Source organism: Chinchilla lanigera, unplaced genomic scaffold (genome assembly GCF_000276665.1).
Source record: "Chinchilla lanigera isolate Chin_1 unplaced genomic scaffold, ChiLan1.0 scaffold00022, whole genome shotgun sequence".
NCBI lineage: Eukaryota > Metazoa > Chordata > Mammalia > Rodentia > Chinchillidae > Chinchilla > Chinchilla lanigera.
Window position 1 is genome coordinate 15,942,425 of NW_004955423.1, and position 21,260 is coordinate 15,963,684.

The 21,260-nt window shown below is 36.4% G+C and overlaps 1 protein-coding gene across 1 annotated transcript in view; it reads left to right on the forward strand.

The window, feature by feature from the left end:
* The window catches only part of Pigk (phosphatidylinositol glycan anchor biosynthesis, class K), a gene marked incomplete in the record, with an annotated part of 106,132 nt that overhangs the window by 78,105 nt on the left and 6,767 nt on the right, over nt 1–21,260 (forward strand). Inside the window, 1 exon segment of the mRNA XM_013514553.1 lies at nt 3,136–3,220. Coding sequence (XP_013370007.1) covers nt 3,136–3,220 — 85 coding nt within the window.

The following is a 21,260-nucleotide window of genomic DNA, read 5'->3' on the forward strand; positions in this document are numbered from 1 at the left end:
GCAAGTAAACAAGAAACATTTTCAAGAAATGAAAAATAATTTTAATTAGTTGTAAAATATTTAATAAGTAAAAAATTATAGCTCCACGATACCCAAGTTTACTAGTTAATTGCACGACATGTGACTTTGAAAAGCATCGCAGGTGATGAAGAAAAATTTCAGTCCTGTCTGTGACTGATAGATGCTGAAATATCTAGATGTGAACTGCCATATCTGCAACTTACTTTTAATGGTTCATCAAAAATAGCCCTATAAAAACATAGAAATGTGTTTAAAATTTTTCATAAGTTTCTTGACATTTAAGGAAGTTACTTCAAAGGATTTGCCAAATTTCAAATAGGGTTGTATAACTAAAGAAATTTTTTGTGTTGTTTGAGAAACATTTGGCAAGGAAAATGCAAAATTCCATCTTCTACGTAGTAATTTCAGATTTTTGGAATAACGACTCAGTAGTGACTTTTTCGTATTTCTCAGTATTCTTAGAGTTAAAGTCAGTGATTTGATCGTCGTCCATTTTTTTTCAGCAGTTTTAGTTCCAGAATTTTAGTAACTAACCGCTGGTGAATTAACGGGGGTCAGAGGGCGGCGTCAAACTGAAGTGTCACTGTATCCCTGCCCCCATAGGCTGCAGTAAAAAAGACGCATTTTCCTGAAGAATTTCCTTGATGGGGAAGAGATTTTCAATATCTTTTTATTACTGATTTACAATATTTATATATTTTTGATAAGGACCTTTTCTGATATACAATGTATTAAAATTTTTCTCTCTCTCTCCAGGTATTGTCTTGATTTTTACTTTCTTGATTGTGTTCTTTGAAATACAAAAGTTTTAACATTTGTTTTTCTTTTGTTGTCATCTGTAAGTTTTTTTATACATGAAAATGTGGACAGACCTTTAAAACTCATGGTGAAATGCTTTAAAGCAAAGTTTTGTTTTTCGGTCGGTGAAAATATTAATGCGTGGTAAAATACAGCAGGTATTAATTTGCTAGGGGCTGCCGAGGGGCAGCATCCCAGCCTAGGCGGCGTCAGCAGCAGATACTGTTCCCCATAGTGTGGAGGTCTGGAAGTGTCGGCAGGATTGCTTTCTCCTGTCGCCTCTCTCCTTGGCCTGTAAATAAGAAACTGACTCCCTTGTGTCCTCGGGAGGCCTTTGCTCTGTCTTGTGTCCTAATCTCTCACAAGCACCCCAGTCATGTTTGACTAGAGCCGTGCGTCCAAACACCTCACACAAGCTTCATTCATTCTTTCAGGAGCTGGTCTAGGAACCCTGTAGTCACTATCAGAGGTGCTGGAAGGTGGGGCTTCCGGATGTGAGGGGAGAAGCGCAGTTCAGCCCGTAATATACCGATAACGTTGACTGTTTTAGCCATGCCGCAGTTCCCTGACGTTCAGTTCCTTTCTGTTGGCGTGTGATCATCACCACCATCCACAGCCACCTCTAGAATGTTTTTCATTTTCTAGTCCGAAACTCTGCCTATGCAGGGGGCTCTTTCTCCCAGCTCCTGGCATCCGCCGCTGCACTTTGTGTCTCTGCGAACGATGTTTGGAAACAATTTTCCCCCAAATTATTTTTGTGCTCATCCTGCAAGATACACACAAACTTTTACCTAAGCGAGATTCTTGAAGCTCTTTGCTCATGTACAAAATTTTATTTATGGGGCTGGGGATTTAGCTCAGTGGCGCAGCACCTGCCTGGCAAGTGCAAGGTCGTGAGTTCAATTCCCGGTACCGGAAAAAAAAACAAAACAAAACCAAAAAACCCCCCAAATTTTATTTACTTGTATATCTGCCCTTAGGAGAGACTCTAGAGTGCAGATTTTCTTTAACTGTAGCCCTCAAAACTTAGGCCAGTCTTGTTCTATTTATTTATTCATTTATCTATTTATTTAGGTACTGGGAATCGAGCTCAGGACCTTGTGCTTGCTAGACAGGTGCTTGTGCCACTGAGCTATATTCCCAGCCCCTTGTTCTGTTTATTTTTTAAGAAAATTTAAAGTTTAGGTTTAACTCTAATTGGAAATTGATATGTAATTTATAGATAAAAATTAAAAGGAAGTTTCAATATTCTCAGGTCTTATTTCTTGAAATTTAATGTTTGCCATTTCTAAAAGATCAATAATTTCAAAATTTTGTCAAATTTTCTTCATTTGGGAAGACTTTTTAAAATTTATTTTTGTACTTTACTATCTTGTATTAGGTAGCCAATTTTACATGTCATTTTGTTTTATTTATTTATTTATTTATTTATTTTCGAGACAGGGTCTTGTTATGCAGTTCAGGCTGGCCTTGAGATCACTTTGTAGCCTAGGCTGGTGTTGAACTCACAAGGATCCTCCTGCCTCAGCCTCCCAAGTGCTAGGATTACAGGCATGCCTGGCTACATCTCATTTGAAATGTAGATCTTAAAGGAAATATTTTCCATATAAAATCACCTTTTAGGGTGGTTTTTTATTTCTTTTTATTCATATGTTCACTTAATAAACATTTAATGAGTATCATATGGCAAATATTGGATATACAGAGAAGGATAAAATCTGGTTTTTATCTTTAAGGATAAAAATAATGTCCCTAGATGGTTATAGGTCAATTGATACACGTAAAAGAGGAGCAAAGGAGAGAACTGGTGGTTGGTCCAAAGAGATGCAGTAGTGTGGGAGAAGTGAATGAGCCCGGTAGGTGTAAGTGCCCCTCCCGGGGGGGGGGCAGGATTGAAGGGGGTGGCAGGTATTTGGACTTGGCCAACACTATAAACCAGGACCTGGACAAGTGTCACAGAGGGAGAGATGAAGCTTCTGAGTGGCTGAAGCCAGGGTTTGAAGGGCTGTGATACAAACCACCCCTAGGAACAGAGAGCTCCTGAAACATTTTCAGTTCTCAGAATAAAAGGAATGAAGAACATTAGGTGATAGGAGATAATGTTATTACATAGTAATTAAATGCAGTCTGAATACATTTTTGTTCACAGTTAAAATTTGTCATTTTTTAAGAATTATTGATAAATACTAGTTATTTAAAATGTACATCTTAAATGTATATTAATAAATTTCAAGTTTGCTTTATTTAACTATTTTACATATTTAAAAATAGTACTTGCCTTAGCTTTGTTTTTTTTTTTTAATTCCTTTCTTTCAGTTACAAGGAAGACCAGACGGAGGAGGAGTTAATAGAACCCCTGAAATATGCAGAACAACTTCCTGTAGCTCAGATAATACACCAGGTTTGCTTTCCATTTCATTCTTTTGAAAGAAACAAGATTTTTAATCTCTGGAAAATAATTGCTTTTGTTAGGTTTTTCAGAATCAATGTGCTGTAGCTGAGAGGCATTTCAGGCTGTCCGTCCCTATTTGGGCTACAGCTCTTGCGGTTAAAAGTCTCATTCATTGCACAGGATTAAAATGCTGCTTGCTGTGTCACTCTAGAATTCTTATGTAAAGTACAGGGTAATCAGAATTAGCTTTTGTGTATTAATAACAAAACTTAATTTTAGAAAACTTCCATTTTGAACCATTGTACTTGTTAGTGACAGGAGAAGCTGAAGATACATCATGTGGTGTAATTTTTTGGAGTGGCTGAAAAAGAAGAACAGTCTTCCTCTACTTCCTTCCACCCTACCCCATTATCAACCTTTGTGAAGTGTAATTCTAGATTTAACGTGGGCAGTTTGTTCACTTCTAATTATAATGACGCTACCATCCCTGTACATAATGATAATTTTAGAAAAGGCAGTGTTGTATTTAAGCTTAGACTTCGTACTATGATTTTGACAGCATATAACCTCTAGCCTTCTGGGCCAGAGTCTAATAATTTTAAATGGTCTATTGACTAGAGCCGTAGCCTTTAGACCAAGCAGATTTTTCAGGTCCTTACAGATTATAGAAAATATTTGAAGCCCTTTCATGTCAGAATTTCTGAGAATTGTTATGAACTATAATTACTTGACCCTTCATGTATATCCTTTCAATCAAAAGAATTTTTAGCAGATATGCATTGACAAGACATGCCAGTTTGAGCTTAGTAAAAGAAACAGGCTTTTATTTTAAAATGTTGGCTATAGAGATTTTTTCATTGATATTAAAATTCTATGAGAGATTACCAAAAAATTGTCAGAAATGTGCCCCCTTGGGAAGCTCATCCGTGCTTGGTAATCAGGTCCAGTTTATATGTCAGGAATTCCCTCGTGTTGTCAGAGCTTAAATGACCTAACAGTCTGCAAATGTCACATTTAAAATTCTGTCTTCATGCCTGACTCTCAGCATAAATGAATTAAACAGCAGAGCAGGCAGCAAGTCAATATGTTCTTAACAGTAAGAGTGAGCAATGAAACAGTTTGTGGTTTGTTTCAGAATAGGTAAATAGAACCTGCCCACAACAGTTCACCTAGAATAAAATCGGAGAGAGGAAACAAGAATTAACCTTTAAGATGGTTGACCAGATGAAATGTCAGGAGTATTTCCATAGCATGAATGAACTAATAAACTACCTGGCTGATGTAACAGCTGTGTTTTGCAGTGAGACACCATGAATTCAAAGATGACAATTTTTGACGCTGGTGAAAATTTTAGATTGTGTATTTTTGGCAACATAAAACAATTTTAACAGTGGATTATAAACCTAATTAAAATTCTTCAGGACCTGATTTTATATCATTTAAATCTTTAAGAAATTATGCAGGATATGAATTTATTTTATTTTCATTGAACAAAATGAATTCTGTTCTCAATGAAGCAGTAGTCAGGAAAGGTCACTGTCAAGGACACAGTCTTCATTTATCCCTGCTGTTATTACCTTGTGCTCTGTTTTCTCTTTGCGGGTACTATAGTTCAGGCACTGTTACCATTGGGCTGCCCAGGTGGTCTTTAAGAAGCAGGAGTTATGTTACCAGTAGTTCCCTTATAGGGGATTATTTGAAAGCAATTCTTCCCTGAGACAATAATAATAATGTGCTAGTGAGGTTCGGCTAATTCCACAAAAGCTTTTTAATCTGTATCTGAATCTTAGCAGTACTGTAGTGCATAAGTAGTTTCCACCCACGATTGTTTTTGTGAGGAATAATTTTGCATCCTACTCATACCTTCCCTATGCCTGTGTAGAGCATGCATCATTTCTGTCTGAATATTTAACTAAAGTTATTTATTTACATATGTTAAGTATCCTATATGATTGTCTTTCTGGACATTCTTGATTTTTTAATGTTCCTTTCTGCATCTTGCCTTGTGCCATATATACGTATATCTGAGTGGGCGCATAAGTGTTTTTAATAGGGCCTTGGAAGCCAGGACCCCTCTCTTTCTGTCTCTACTCCTCAGGGCTCAGAAGCCAAGGGCTGCCGCCTTAGCACAATTTAGAAGCTGTGCAAAAGATGGAGGCTTCTGAGAAACAGGAGCAGAGGCTGTAACAGGAGGAACAGTTTGAGAAATAGAAGTGGAGTGAGCCTCAGTCATTTGAGTAATTCATGTCTAGTACAGGCCGCGTACACTTACAATCAGGAGCTAGTGGACATTCTCACTGTGGCCATTTTGTACTGCCAGATTATTTACTGTTTTTCTGGTGATCCTGGAAAACATGATGGTACATCTCAGAAACCCAAGAGACTCAAGTTATAAACAGTAGTGTTTATAAGACAGTCTGCTGGGATATCCAGATAGAAGCTAAAAAAATTGATAGTGTCTTTATATTTGCGATAAACACACATGGCAATGAGAGAAATTTTCTGTCCCAACAATGAAAAGAACTGTACAATAATTATAATATATATGAACCATGAAGATGTACTGTGTTTCAAGAATGTAAAGACAAACCAACTACTTGATTGTGGAGAGGAAGAACTAAGATCATGAGAGTATAAATTCTCCCAAATTAGCCATTTTTACTATAACGGAAATTTTTTTTTAGCATTAAGAAAAAATGACTATGGGATTTATGTGGAAGAATATAAAAAAATTACTAAATAAATTATGTAAAAGAGAAAGGTATTTGCTGTACCAGGTATCAAAATATTATTAAAAGGCAAAAATAGGTGAATGTATTCAGGTGAATGTATAGGTGAATGGATAAAGGAATAGATAACTGGATTAGTGGAGTACAGTGGAGGAGTGGATTTGAAACTTGAGTTTTAATTCACAGTAAGAGTTTTAATTCACAGTAAGAATTATATTTTAGGGCTGGGGATATAGCTCAGTGGCACAGTGCCTGCCTGGTAAGTGCAAGGTCCTGAGTTCGATTCCCAGTGCCAAAAAAACACCAAAACAGAACAACAACAACAAAAGACTGAAAATAGAATTATATTTTACATGATAATGACCCTAGTTATGCATGTGTATATTAAAAATAGAAATAAAGTTTCCATGATATATTTACCCTCATATAATACATTGGGATATTTTTCTACTCTAGTTATATTTTAAAAGTGTCAAATAAAGTCCACTAAATTGATTTTATGAGCAACATGTATCCCTGACCTTTTGCACAAAAGATACTAGAATAGAGAACCCTGAAAAAAATTACATTTGATAACTTAATATATATTTTATTTTAATACAAAAACAACTAATCTTATTTCATGCTATGTATAAATCTTGTATATTAAAGGTATGATGTAAAATAAATAAATAGCCAAATCTTTGAAGACCATTTAGGCTACTGCTTAAATAATGTGGAAGTAGAGAAGGACTTTCTAATGAACACAAAAACCCAGAAGATATGTTCGGCACCATAAAAGTGGAATGTGTTACATGACAGAGGAACCCACAAGTTAGAAGACAAATATTAAAATCAAGACAAAAATGTTTATGAAGGAGATAACTGTAAACACTAATATCTATAATATACAAAGAATTCTTGGAGTTTTATAAAAGGCAAAAACCCCCAAATGAAAAATAAACAAACAAGAACAACAACAGCAACAAAATCCCAGCTCAACAGAAAGAGAAGACAACAGATGAAAAGCAATTTAGAAAAAAGAAAAGAACAAAAGGAAAATGGCCATTGAGTTAAAGAGCCTCAAAGTCGGTAAAGTGCACGTTAAAATTTCAGTGAAATTTTTTATTGCCCATCAGACTGGTGTAATTAAAGTCCTACTTTGAAAGTCAGTTTAGCAGTTCTTAAAAAGATTAAACATGGAGCTGTCATATGACTGAGCAACTCCAACACAGGTGCATACCCAAGAGATATGAAAACACACACCCAGTGAAAAACAAGTGGTCATTGCAGTGTTATTTTTAATAGCTAGAAAGTGGAAACAACTGAACGTTCATCAACTTGTGAGGGGATAAATAAGATGCAACATATCCACACAATGGAATATTACTCAGCAATGAAAGGAAATGAAGTACAGTTAAACGTGGATGAATCTTAACACTTATTGACCATTAAAGTATCTGTTAGATGAAAGGAGCGATTACAGAAATCCCCATACTGCATGGCTCCATTACATGGAGTACCCGAGGTCGCCGAATCCATAGGACAGAAAGTGGGTCAGTGGCTGCTAGGTCTGGAATGAGGGAGGAGGGTACTCAGGGCTGGTGGCAAGGGCTTCTTTTTCAGAACGATGAAAATGTTCTGCACTTAGTGGTGATTGTTGTGTGGCTCCGGCATTCTAAAACTACTGAATGGTATACTTTAAAAGGTTGCATCTTATGGTATGTTATTATATCTCAATAAATACAAATTACGATCACCTATTTCCGGGAAAGATGCTAGGAGAAGGTACTTGTGTACACTGTTGATGGAATTATGAACCTTTCCTCCCTTTCTGGAAGGCCGCTTGGTGACATTTCTTCTCATTTAATATATACCAAACTCGTCAACCAGTGGTTCCACTCGTGAGACTGGAATCCATAGCTGTAATGCAGAAATAAAAGTATTAATATATGAGACTCTCAGAACTGATATTTAGAGCAGTCCGACTATGGCCACACCAACCTGGAAACGATGAGAGTTTCTGAGCATAGTTGATACAGTGTATACGATTTCTAGAAGCCACAACTCAGTTGGACAAATGTATGTTTTTCTATTTTTTAATAACTGGATTTATTTTCTTAGCAGGTAGCTCCCTTTCCCCTTCCCCTGTGTATGCCTGATGGAACAAAGTTTCAGCTAGTCACTTCTAGATAAAGTCACTCACGCCCACGGGTTTCCCCTGCTTCTGCTCCTGCCTAGAATGATAGAATCATAGCCCAGGTGAAGGTGTATAGTTCACAAGGCTCTGTGGCACTAAGGGAGTCAAAGTGCTCCACTGAGCTAAACTGTTACATTTTGTGCTTCTGGATTGTCATCTGTTCTGATAAACACAGGGTGCTGTGCATAGCACATCTGTTAAAACTTAACCTGTTGCTTCTATGTACATGGTTGCAGAGCTCTGATAAAGTTAAAGGAAGAGAACAGAATAGTAACGGGAGAGATCAGCTGCTTGTTTTTTTATCATTCTTCTTCTATCTTTCTTCCCCTCTTTGATCTTCTTCCTCACTTTTCTTTCTCCTTTTCCTCTCACATTTCCTTATATTTCATTCCTGTAAGCCAGCGTGGTGTGAATTCCCCCCAAAAGTTGGTGATTTCTGTTTAAAAATGAATTACATGGAGCATCTGAGGTGGGGGAAGATACTGGATAAACATGGAAACCATTGATGATTGAATTTAGATTTTTTTCCAAACTGAGAAGTAATGAGAGTTAAGGAATCTATAACTGTCGCCAAAGAACTTGCTGACAGACCTGCTCATGATATTCAGGTGCCTTTCATAGCCAAGGATGGTAGTATTTATTAAACACTTCTGAGAAGGTAGGCAAATTGTAGCATTCATTATATTAACAATTTAGGCAATCTAGTGGTTTTGCAACAGAATAAAAAGGTATAATTCATAGGAAGTATAAATTGCAATCATTCATGTAAGGAGCATTAATATATATGAAAGTATAACTAATCCTTTTACAGATTTATTAAGCTTATTAGGACTTTGACTGTTACAGGACTTAGAAGAAATAGCAGAAAAATGCATACAAAGAAAGCAGTTTGGTCAACTTTGCTTTCTTATGTTGATCATTTGTCATTGAAGATAATTTGTTTGTCTCAAAATCTGTTTACTGGGAGGGGAGTACGTTTCCCTCCTTTTTAAGGGAGTACTTTTTTCTCACTGAGAAAAGTTCCTGGAACAGCAAGTGCTTTTTCTGTATAAGTAAAGTATACATTTACTTTGCGGATGTTAATTTGAAAATTAAACTACTTTTTAAAAATTTGCTTAAATTTTGAATTAAGATTTAGAATGTTTGAATATAACAAGGTATTTTATGGAAGGTTGGTATATTTCTTTTGTAAAAAATCATTGGCATATGTATCAGACAACATTGTTTTGTGTAACTAGTAGGTTTATTTGACTTTAATTTGCAAAGGAAAGGTTGATTAGCACCATGTAAAGTGTACTGGATTATAAAATGACAGTGATTTAAAATAATCAGATACCAGCCTTTTAGAAGGAAAAGGATGTACTATATATTAGTCTCAAATACAGATGTAAGAACTGAAAACGAATTATATACACATGGGCATGTGTGTGTGTTATTTAGCTGTTTTTTCTTTAGTCCTGCCGTGTCAGGCATGTCTTTTTATTTTTTATTTTGCATTAAGGATAAATTTCAGTTATCCCTGGCAGATATTAAAATATTTTAGGCCAGTATTTTTCAGATACATAGGATGAGACTGATACAAAAATACACTGAGTAGAATATATATTGTGTATGAACAGAATATACATAATTGGGGTAGATTACATGGATGATCTGGAAACCTTAATATATATGTGGATTTTGTATGTGACAGTGACAGCGCAGATCAATGAGGAAGTAAAGGATTACTGAGTAAATGATGTTGATACAATTCATTGTTTGTTGGTGGAAGGGTACTACATATAGTCTTACTTTATAACAGATGGGGAAAAATGAGACTTATTTAAATTATAGATTACACAAAAGTGGTTCAATCCCCAACACCAGAAAAAAAAAAGAGTACACTTTAAAATTTGCAGTTTAATAGCCAATTTTCAGTCTGTTCACCCACTCTTAAGGCCATGGGTTGATAAATACTGCTAATGTATGATGAGCTGATGATCACATTTTTATTGCCTCTTAATTGTGCAGATACAAGGATCGTAGGACTTTTGGGAAATGGCTTCATTATGAAAGACAAGATGAGAATATGCAAATTGGAAAGGGAACTTAGCAAACACGACATCAGGAACAGAAAACATCATCATCATCAATAATAATAGTAATAATAGTAAGAAGAAAAAGAATAGAAAGAAATGGGAAGGTTCTTATGAAACAAGGTGCCATACAAAAAAGAAATATTCAAAACACAAGCGTAAGTTCTTGGAAACTGAAACTATGTGTACAAAGAACAATTTCAATAGAAGGGTTTGAAGCCCGTGCTGAGGAAAAGGACACCTCACCAAAGGTAGAATAAAAGGACAAACAAATTGGAGTAAGTGCTGTGCTCTCCCAGTTCTCCATGGGCCTCCCGCGTTCTGTCTGTCTTAGGAACAGAGGCACTGACGGCTTTTGTTCTCAGTCATCCTGTCAGAGACTTCTGTGTAGTGAGCACCTTTTGCGACAGAGATAGCAGTTCTTTAGGGGAAAAGGGCAGCTTTGTTCGCTATCCAGTATAATACAATAATGCCATTGTCTACGTCGGTGGTTAGACAGGTTCATTTAGCCTTTTATAGAAGATTTAAGACTTCTTAATCTTGGGCCTTGTCTGTTACATAAACCCACAGTGTGCGTAGCATCCACCTGGCCACCGCTACATGGTAGGACTTGGCGGGCAGAGGGGACCTCCTGCACACACGAGAGTCATGCTGCTGTGAGTACGAAGTCCCTCGGCTCTGACCAGAGGCTCATGTCTTTGGCCAGTGTCTGAGAAAACGTGCCCTAAGTAGGGTAGATTGCAGGCCCTTCACAGTTTTAAACAATAACCAATGAGGTCCAACATCTGGCTAATAGAAGAGAAAGGAAAAGAAAGTGTATTAAAGAAATAATACAAAGGAATAACTTTTCCAGAACTGTTTCATTGAATGCTCAAGGCAATGACTACCAAATATATCCCATACCAAGGAAATAAATTTGAAAGTTTAGAACAGTAAATGGTTTTGAATTATAACATCTCTCAGAATGAAAAAAAAAGCCACAAAAGAACAAGAATCTGAGTGTCGTCAGACTTCTCAATAGTAAAACTTTAAACAAGAAAGTAATGGAGTGATATCTTTTAATTATGAGAAAATAATGACCTATTTAAGATTCTATTAACTACCAAATTATCCTGCAAGTATCATGATACAGGAAGAATATTTCGACTCAATATTTTTTCCCACTTGTCCTTTTTGAAGAAGTTACTAGAGATTCAACAGTAAATGAAGGGGTAAACCAAAACATGAAAATAGATTACCTAGGAATCAAGGGATTGTCCATTAAAGGGAGCTCCTAGTGAAATTCCTAGATTAGTGGTAAAGGGAAGTCTGTAGGTTACAGCTGTGTAGAAGTTTAGATTAAGAATGCAAATTGGAGCTGCACAATGCAGGATTCTGAATGGTAATGAATTATCATATATGTCTAACAGGACAAAGAGAAATGTTAAACAGGTAGAGTGAGTTACAGCCATCTGGAAAAGTCAACAGGAGAATGACTCTTAACTATTAACTAAAAAGCAATGTATTAGCAGTTATTTTGTGGCTCAGCTCAGTATTTAGTGATAATAATTGACTATTCAACAAAAAACTTGCGATGTCAATATACAGAGATATTTTGAGTACATTGTGCTATGAGAGAAATAAAGACACGGTGTGAACTCAGTAAAAACTAAGTACTGAGTTTAGACCTCCAGGGGTCTGTCTGTTCTTGGTCCTGATGATTATTGTTTCCATTTGTGAAATTTAATGTACCTTTACTGGCCAACCTGTTCATGTGTAAAGCAAGCATATGATTAAAGCAACCTGATTAGATACCTTTTTTCTTTGCGGGGAGGTTTCAGATGTGTAAGAGATTCAGTGCTGGGATCCAAAATCATGAAATATTTTTTCTTTTTCATTAATTTAGGTTCCTCTCCTAAGGCAAAGACTCTGTACAAAGTCACAAAGTGTGTATGTTTTAGAAAGTTTTAGCTAACTCAGATGTTACATCTCCACGAATGCTCTGGGAGAAATGTTACCTACCCTCCCCCCACCCGTGGTTTTAGCCACATTTCAGGCTTGCTCTGGCTCCCCTTACCAATCCCTCAATATTTTGATAAAATTAGCAGATCATAAGATCTTTTTCAAAGTGCATCTTTTCATCTCTTCCTCGGATAAATGATAGTGGGATGGTCTCATTTATACAGATAAGCAGTATAAAAAAATCTCTCTAGAGCCAGATATTATTACAGATTTAGTGCTTGAGAGAAGTGTTGGAGTCTCTTCTTGTATAGCCTTGTTTCACCTGTTCTTTAGAGTTTGAAGAGAATGTTTCTAGACCAACCAGCTCATGTAGTGTCCTGGAGCACTGCTGTCTTTCTTTGGGAGCGCTATTGGCATTTGAGTGGCACAGTTCTTTTATTGTAGAGGACTGGTTTGTATACTGAGGGATGTTCGTTATCCCTCATCTTTCCCAACTGGTTGCCCGTGTTACTGCTTAGTTATTGTAACACTAAAACTTGCCTCATCTTTTCTAATCTCCTCCCCTGATGTAGAGGGCAGTACCACCTCAGGGTGAGGACTACTGCACGTAATTATTTGCAGTGTCTGCCCATAGGATCTTTTACTTGTATCATCTTATAATTGTGACATTTTAAAATACATATAACTGACATCTCTCACTTTTCTATAATCTGATATGTTGTCTTGAACTCTGCAGTTTTAGCTCCTGTCATTATATGAAATGAATTGGGGCAATTTTTTAAGTTCTGTCTTTGTTTGTGATTACTCATGTTTTTATTATACCTGTTTTGGCATTTTGTTTTTCTATTCAGGTAACGCTTACCCCATTATAGCTGCACTTTACTAAGTGTCTATCAAGTAGAAACTCTCTGACACTTTCTTTGAAAAAATATACCTATTGAATTATCGACATCTGGAAGCTCATCAAAAGGTCCTGAATCTATATCACTCTGCCTAGAGACTGACTCAGATTGCTTTAAAATCTTGTAGAGCTTTGCTTTAACCATAGCAACTTTAAAACTGAAGTGTAGTGAAAAGTAATATACTGTTCATTTATTTTCATTCAAGTTATAAGGCAAGTAATGAAAAACCACTCAAAGACCATGTGCTATTCTTTTAATATCAACTTTGGTATGTTTTTAAACTAATATGTTAACCTCAACTTTCATATTATAATTTATGACAATCTCTTCCAAAAATGTCACTTCTCAAGGAATAAATGAAAGCTATTTGAAAATAGCAATCAAAATTTCAATAATGGTATTTCATCAATTTTATTAAGTTTGAAAATTTTTGGTTCATGTATAAATTTATCATCATATCACTTTCTGACATATTAAATTTTATATTAAAAGTAAAAAATGGGAGCCTCAGTAGTTCTGTGTTTTCCAAACAAAAACAGATTGTTGTTTTCACCAAATTTGTAAAGATTTTTAAAAAGGAGAATAGTTGATATTGACAAGTAGGCGTGCGCTCCCTCTTCCTTTGTCCCTCTCTACCTCTTTGCTCTTCCTTTGCCTTCCTTTCTCCCTATTCCTCTGCCTTTTACAGTGTTAATATGCAGCTGATTTGTATTTGCTGTTTATCTTATCCCTTATGTGTCTCTAAATTCCTCCGTTCCTTTACATTTCTGTTGTGCTACAGTGCAAAGCATGTTTTGTGGTCCTTTGTCATCACCATCACCACCACCACCACCACCATCACTGGACAGTAACTGGCACCACTGCAGAAGTTAACATGCTCAATTTACACATGAATAAACAGGTTCAGAATCATTTAAGTAATTTGCCTCAAGTTCTTCTCTTTTTTAAAAATTTTTTTGAGACAGGGTTTCGCCATGTAGTTCAGGCTGGCCTTAAACCTCTTAAGTAGCCCAGGCTGGCCTCAAACTTGCTGCAATCCTCCTGCCTCATCCTCCCAAGTGTTGGGATTATAGGCATGTGCCACCACAACTGGCTTCAGGTTATCTTCTTGTAAGTGGCAAAGCCAAAATTGGAACTTAGGTCTGTTTTACTCCACAGTCTGTATCCATAGCTACTATGCTATACTTCTTCCCTATGAACATTTAAAATCTCAAAGGAACTTTGTCCTCAGAAAACTTGATAAATGATTTATCCACAGGTGTAATGCTTGTCCTAGCTCATTAAAACCATATTTTGGAAGAGTTAAATGTCAACAGATTTAGTTCAGTATTCTTGAGCAGATGAGTATTCATCTATTTGATAACTGAGCTAAAAAGATTCACGGCTCTGTCTATTCCTGATTTCTTATTCCACCCCCAACTGCACTTGGCTCCTCACTATAGGGATGAGACCAGAGCGGTCCGAAGGAATATGAATACAGAGAATGGTCGGGGGGGCACTAAGGAGTCACTTTGCCTATTTAAAATTTTGCCTGGAATATCCAAAGTTGAGAGAAAAGTGAGTGTTAAAGAACCCTAATGATCATTAACTTATGAGTGGACCTTAAACACTTGAGAATTAGCTACACACACTAAAACAATCAGTAATTAAAAACAACTAGACAAACACACGTTTCTGTTACAACTCAGAGTAAATTAGAGTCTAGAGTTTGTCACATTTAGAAAGCAAATATCCCTAATGAATATTAGATATTTGACCCTTTGTGTTGCTTTGAATATTAAGATACATGACGGTATATTAATTAACTTCACTCCCTTTGTATTTTAGCTCGGAGTTATCAAGATATCTTAGTTATCTTTCAGAATGCTTTTGGTGCTTCTTCACAGAGAGTATGTTAGTTTTTTCTTTTAAAATATTCTTATAAATAGTCGAGACATTAAGATGTTTTATAATGGTTTTTATTTTATTAATAGATACCATGATAGAAGCATAATGGCAGTTCTGAATTGAGCTTTTATCTTTTAAAATTCATTGTAATTTTGTAAATATGTCAAACAAGAGGAATTTTTTTCCCGTATTTAATTATACCAAACTGTTCTTCCAGTGGGAAGATGTTAACTTCCAGTGCAACAATTAGACATGGTAACACCTTAGTTAAAAGGGAAGAGAAAAGAAAAATATATTGTTACTTTTATCAATTGGGTTTCATTGTTATATGCCCATCTTAATGAACTTGACATTAGTGAAACCCAGGTATTCACCAAAAATCACACCAGGAAAAAAGAAAAAAGGAAAACAAAGCCACAGAGAAACTAGCTATCCATCTAGTATATACATAAATATATATAATGATAAATATATACTTATGTATAAAGATACATTAAAGTAGACATACTAAGTACAGTTTCGACTTCATGCTGTATAGTTGATGGTAGTTACTGACCTGCAGCAGATCTAGCTAGTGTAAGTGAGAGTTATTTAATGTGTCATCTAAATTGACCTGAAATCACTTTAATGTGTTTCCAGGTAAGAATTGACGTTATCATTCACTTTAGAATTGGCAATTCCATGTCTGAAAAGTCCTGCTTTATATTAATCAATATCACTAGTTACTGATTTTTAACATTCAGGATTAACTTTCATTTCATTTTACCAATCATATTTGATGGTTAATTTGTATATTTCAGTTCAGATTCTGATTTCTGGTAATTTTATAGAAAGATAGATTTTTCTGTAAAAGACTATTTGTTTTACTTTACTCATTCATATATATTTATCAGTGTCTAATCATTATATTTAATTTTTCTGTCTTGTATATTGTTTTAATTGGCCAGTTCTACCTTCAAGGCTGTCAATACTTTGTGAGAACAGATTGATGTCCATATTACCTAATTTCGTAAAAAGTTTCGAGTTTAAAAAATGCCAGCAGACATCTTGTGAAATAATTAAACATGCCTACCTTCAGGTCGTGTTATTCAATATGAACACTGCTAGAGAGAGATGTCAAAATTATGAATAGTATGTTAGGTAGTGAGAATTTTTCCTTCTGGCTAAATAGCTATCTGTTGCAACTAAAATTGTGAAAAGCTTGTAATTCAGTAGATTTAATCTACATTTCGGCAATTGTTTAGAATTTCTGAACCTCATAGTTTACTTTTTTCTTGGTGCATTTTAGTTGGCTGTCTGCCTGTAGTAAAGATATTTTTATAATATACCATAAACCTTACTGTACTGTCTTCAACAAGGATAGAAAAGGGTTATTTAAGACTATTTCATTGATTAAACCATGTAGAAGACAGGAAAAATCATTACAAGTAGAGTAGAGAAAAATATTTACAAGGTTTGTTTTTATTGTAAAAATGTTACACATTTTTATAACGACTTCCGTGACTAAAACTAACTATATTTTGTCAAACTTGAGATAATTTATTTTCAAAAGAATTTAGTCTATCTTTTTTTTTTTTGGGGGGGGGGTTGGTTTTTCTCTGGTACCAGGAACCGAACTCACGACCTTGCGCTTGCCAGGCAGGCGCTTTGCCGCTGAGCTAAACCCCCAGCCCTATCTTCTTTTTTGATACAGGTAAATAGAGCACCAAAAATTAATTCGGCTGAAATTGGTTCTCCCATGAAGGATTTCAATTTCAGCACACAGGGCAGCTTACTGAGTTCTTCTCCAGACTTGTCTCTGCGAGAAGATGCATGGCTCGGACTTGCACACCAGACACCACCAGGGTGATTCTCTTGGGGAACCCATATCACGGAAGTTAGAAAAATGCTAACCTAAAAACAAGAAGTTGGAATTTAACTTTGTTTAAACAGGAAAGCAGCAGACCCCGTTATAGTAATTTAAAATTTTTTCTTTAACTGTTTACCCACGCAGGAATAGTTATACAACTAGTGACAGGTATTATTTATTTTCGGTGTGTCAGTTGGTGGTTTTTCTTTTGGTACTTTCTGCCTAAAGCGTAGTTTTAATGGACCTTTTGGATTTTCAGATAGAGTGAATTGTGATAAGTAATTGACGTTTTTCTTATCAGCATGAGAAACCCACATTTCCTTGTGGGTTAAAATCATAAATAATCTAATAGTATGCAAAGTACTTTTATAGAATCATATTTCAGACTTAAAAGATTCTCTAGGCTTTGAAAAACTCCATCCTACCCTGGAGTCTCTGAGATTGAATGCCACTAATGATTGTCTCGTGTAGATGAAGGCCTCTCTAAGCTATGGAGCCCTCTCATAGTAGCCTGTTCTTTCTTGGGGCTGCTTTGTTGGAAAGTTCTTTCTTACGTGTAATTGGAAACAGTCTCTCCTACTTTCCACTCCTTGTTTTAGTTCTGGCACTGAAGGATGATAAAACAAGTCCACCCCTTGTCCCCTTCCAGCCATCCTCAGCTATTGGAAAAGTTGCTACTGTTCTTGGCTTTTCCAGAGTCTGTCTCAAGGAATACATTACAGAATAGTTGAAAGAAGATGGTCTTTGGAGTGAGTCAGAACTAGGCTCAAACGAAGATTCTGTTCAATGAATAGTTTTGTTACCTTAGGCAGTTTAGTTACCTCTTGTAGTTCAGTTCTTCATCTGTAAAATAGAGTTAATAGTACCTTGGGTGAAGAATTAACTACCACAAGGTAATGTGTAGGAAGCTAGTGGCACGTTCTTGACACTCAGCAAGGATCGCATGCTGACCAAGGTTGACTTTCTTCTTCTTCGTTCTCTCCCCTTTCTGTCTCTCCCTCCTGCACATTTAGAAGCTATGTGTAAGAGCGCAGTTTTATTACAAGGGTATAGGATGAGTTAAAATAACTAGGAATCAGTAACTTCTTTCTGTCTGCCGCATTTGTTCTTAATTCCTTGTTTCTTCTTTTCTTTGTTTTTATTTTTATTTTTTATGTTTTGAGACAGAGTCTCATTATGTAGTTCAGGCCTAAACTCACAGGGATCTTCCTGTCTCAGCTTCCTGAGTGCTTGGATTATAGGTTCGTGCCAGCCTATCTGGCTTTCTTGTCTTGCCTTCTTTTGGATAATTTTGTGTCTTTCATTTTATCTCTACTATTACTTTATTAATGAATTCATTTTGATCCCCAAGGATTTATACTGTGTACTTTGATTAAGCACACTGTACTTCAAACAATATTACTTGTATAGCGAGGGAGTTGGTAATATAGTTCCAGCTCTTCTCTTCCATCCTTTGTGCTGTTGTTGAACACATTTTGATTGTCATGCTATCAACCTTACAACATACACTATTATGCTTTTAAATAGGGAATTATCTTTTAAAGGAATTTTAGAAGAAAGAAAATACTTTTGTATATATCTCCCTACGTACTCACCATTTTGCCTCTCCTCACTTATTTGTGTAAGTCTGCATACCCTCTGGTATATTTTTCTTCTGCTTGCAGAGCGTCCCCTGCCACTTCTTGTAGCTTTGTTTTCTGGCCCCCACGGTGTCTGACAGCTGGCCCTCCTTGAAACATACACGCTGATGCTATTCCTCTTAGCAAGGGCCTGCAGACTGTTTCTTAAGAGGTTGAATAATATTTGAGGCTTGCGGTCCGTGCAGCTCCTCGGCCACTGTTGGAGGCGACGGCTACCCACGTAAATGAGTGAATACAGCTGTGTTCTGGGGAAACCGTAAAACCCGGTGAGCAGCGTGGGTCCGATGGTTTGCCGAACCCAGCTCTGCAAGAAGGATGTTTTTCTCCAGCTGCTCTTCCACTGTGTTTCAGCATTTTGGTTGTGATGTCCTTCTGCAAGCATGCATGCATGGTGTGTGTATGTTTCTATAGTTTGTTTGCTTGGTGTTAAGCTTGAGGTTTGGTGGTTTATAGTTTTCTTGAAATTTGTAAGAATTTCAACCACTGTTTATTTTCGATCTTTCTTTCCTGCCCCACTTGGGAATCCAGTCGCACAAATGTTACCCTGCCCGACCTCGGACCACTTGTACTGTTTGTTCTTCTCCCTCCCTTTCCCCACCAGGCTTCCTTTTGAATGATTTCTGTCGCTGTCTTATTAGTTCTTTGATATTTCTTCGTAGTGCGTAATCCACTGTGAGTTCCATCTGTGTTTTCATTTCATAGGTCATATTTTTAATCTTTAGAAAATCCTATGTAGGTCTTTATATTTTGTTTCTTATGTATTCATGTTTTCCTTTTTTCTAATTTTAAATACTGTTCTAAGATCTCATCTACTAAGCCCATGCTCTCTTTCACATGCATGCCATGTTTTCTGCCTTCTTCGCTTGCTTGTTCTTGTTTCTTTGCTTCAATTGGATACTAGACAGTTTGAATTTTTAGCTGCTAGACTTCCATTTTTATTTCTTTCAAAAGGGGTGATGGTCCCCTCACCCCCTAGGGTCAGTTTGATCACTTGAAGAATTTCTTTTAAGTTGCTTTAGGGAGATGCAGAAGTCTTTTTCTTTGGTTTGAAACAGTCCTATTCTATCTGATATTCTGACTTCACCTCACTGTGTGCTGTAATCGGATACCCTGAACTCTCCATTTCCATCAGTGTAAATGTGAATTATTCCCAGCTCTGAGTCTTTTTTCCTTTACCCAGTATGAACCAATTGGATTGTTTCCTTTCTCTCATCCTTTACTCATATTTGTATCCGTTCTCTCAGGGATTACACAATTGCTGTAAATTGTCAAAGTCTGAAAATCACTGTTTCTTACCATTCCTCTGACAGGTAATTCCTGGAGCATTCATTCCTTTGTAGCTGGAAGCGTAACTTGATTACAGAGACAGAGATAAACACTGTTGATATATAAAACTTTTATATGAAGGAACAATGGGTCATTTTTTTCTTAGCCAGATTCCTTATTTCAAACTCAAATTGTTTTAAAAATTTTTAAATTTTTCTTAAATCCTAAAACCCAGAGCGGAAGCTAATAAATTTGCATTGAAATATGATATTTACATTGAAATATTATATGTCTTATCTTCAAGAGGAAAATATAATATATAAGTAAGACATGTTGATTACCTTATTGTATTTAAGGCTTATGAGACCTTGACAAGGCTTAGAAGTATCACAGATCAAAACATAGTGGAGTCAATTAATGCATTACAGTATAAGATATTAACCAAATATCACCCAGTGGAGAAGAAATTAATTTTTAGTGGGCTATTAGAACAGATTTCACTTGGAGATAGCATTTGAGCTAGGGCATAGAGATAACTAGGTATGGAAGAGAAGGAAGAACTATGCTAGAGAGTTTTATTCTTTATATTTTTTACAATGTAAAGTAAGTATCATAGCTTTTAGAGTTATTCCACCCAAGAAATAGGTATCAGATATAATAAAGTCTTCTGCCCTATTGACATATTGTTTATGCACCTGAATTTGAACAGTTAGCTTGTGAGTTAACTTCCTATTGCTCTGCAGCAAATTCAGTGACTGAAGCCATCTTCTCTTACAACTTCTATGGGTCAGAAGTGCAGATATGGCTAAGTTGGGTCCTCTGTTCGCGGTGCCACCCAGGACTATGGCCACTCCTGAGATCGAGGGCGTTGCAGTCTGCCAAGTACTCACTTGTGCTTGTGGGCCTGGGTCCTCGGCTCTGGAGGTTGTCTGTCCTTTCTTGCCATGGTCCACGCTATAGCATATATTAGAGATGATCTCTCTCTCTCTCTCTCTCTCTCTCTCTCTCTCTCCTTCCTCTCTCTCCCTCCCTGATATCTAGACTTTCTTTAAAAGGGCTCACCTCACTGGTCAGCCTCTTTCTTTCCACCTGTTCCCCCATCACAGCCCAGGATGATCTTCCTTCTGATTAGCTGAAAGTGAACTGATTAGAAACCTTAATTACATCCTCAGAATCTCTTCTTGACTCGATAATGCAGCCTCCTCACAGGTTTGCTAGTTCATCATACTCACTGTCCAGACTCGAGGAGCAGGCATTCTGTAGGGCATGTACCTCGGGGAGAGGGAGTTTTGGAGGTTATTTTCGGATTCTGCATACCAGAGTTTGACTTAGACAATTAATATAGTTTGAAGAATACAAATTGTTTTTATTTTTAAATTCTTTTTGCTTTTTGAGACAGGGTCTCACTATATACTTTAGGGTGATCTCCAATTCACTATGTAGTCCAGGCTGGCCTTAAACTCGTGGTAATCTTCCTGCCTCGGCCTCCCAAGTGCTGCAATTACAGGCATGTGCCACCACACTTGGCAAATTATTTTTATATAAAAGACAGAGACTGGAAATACTAATAAACTGTCACTC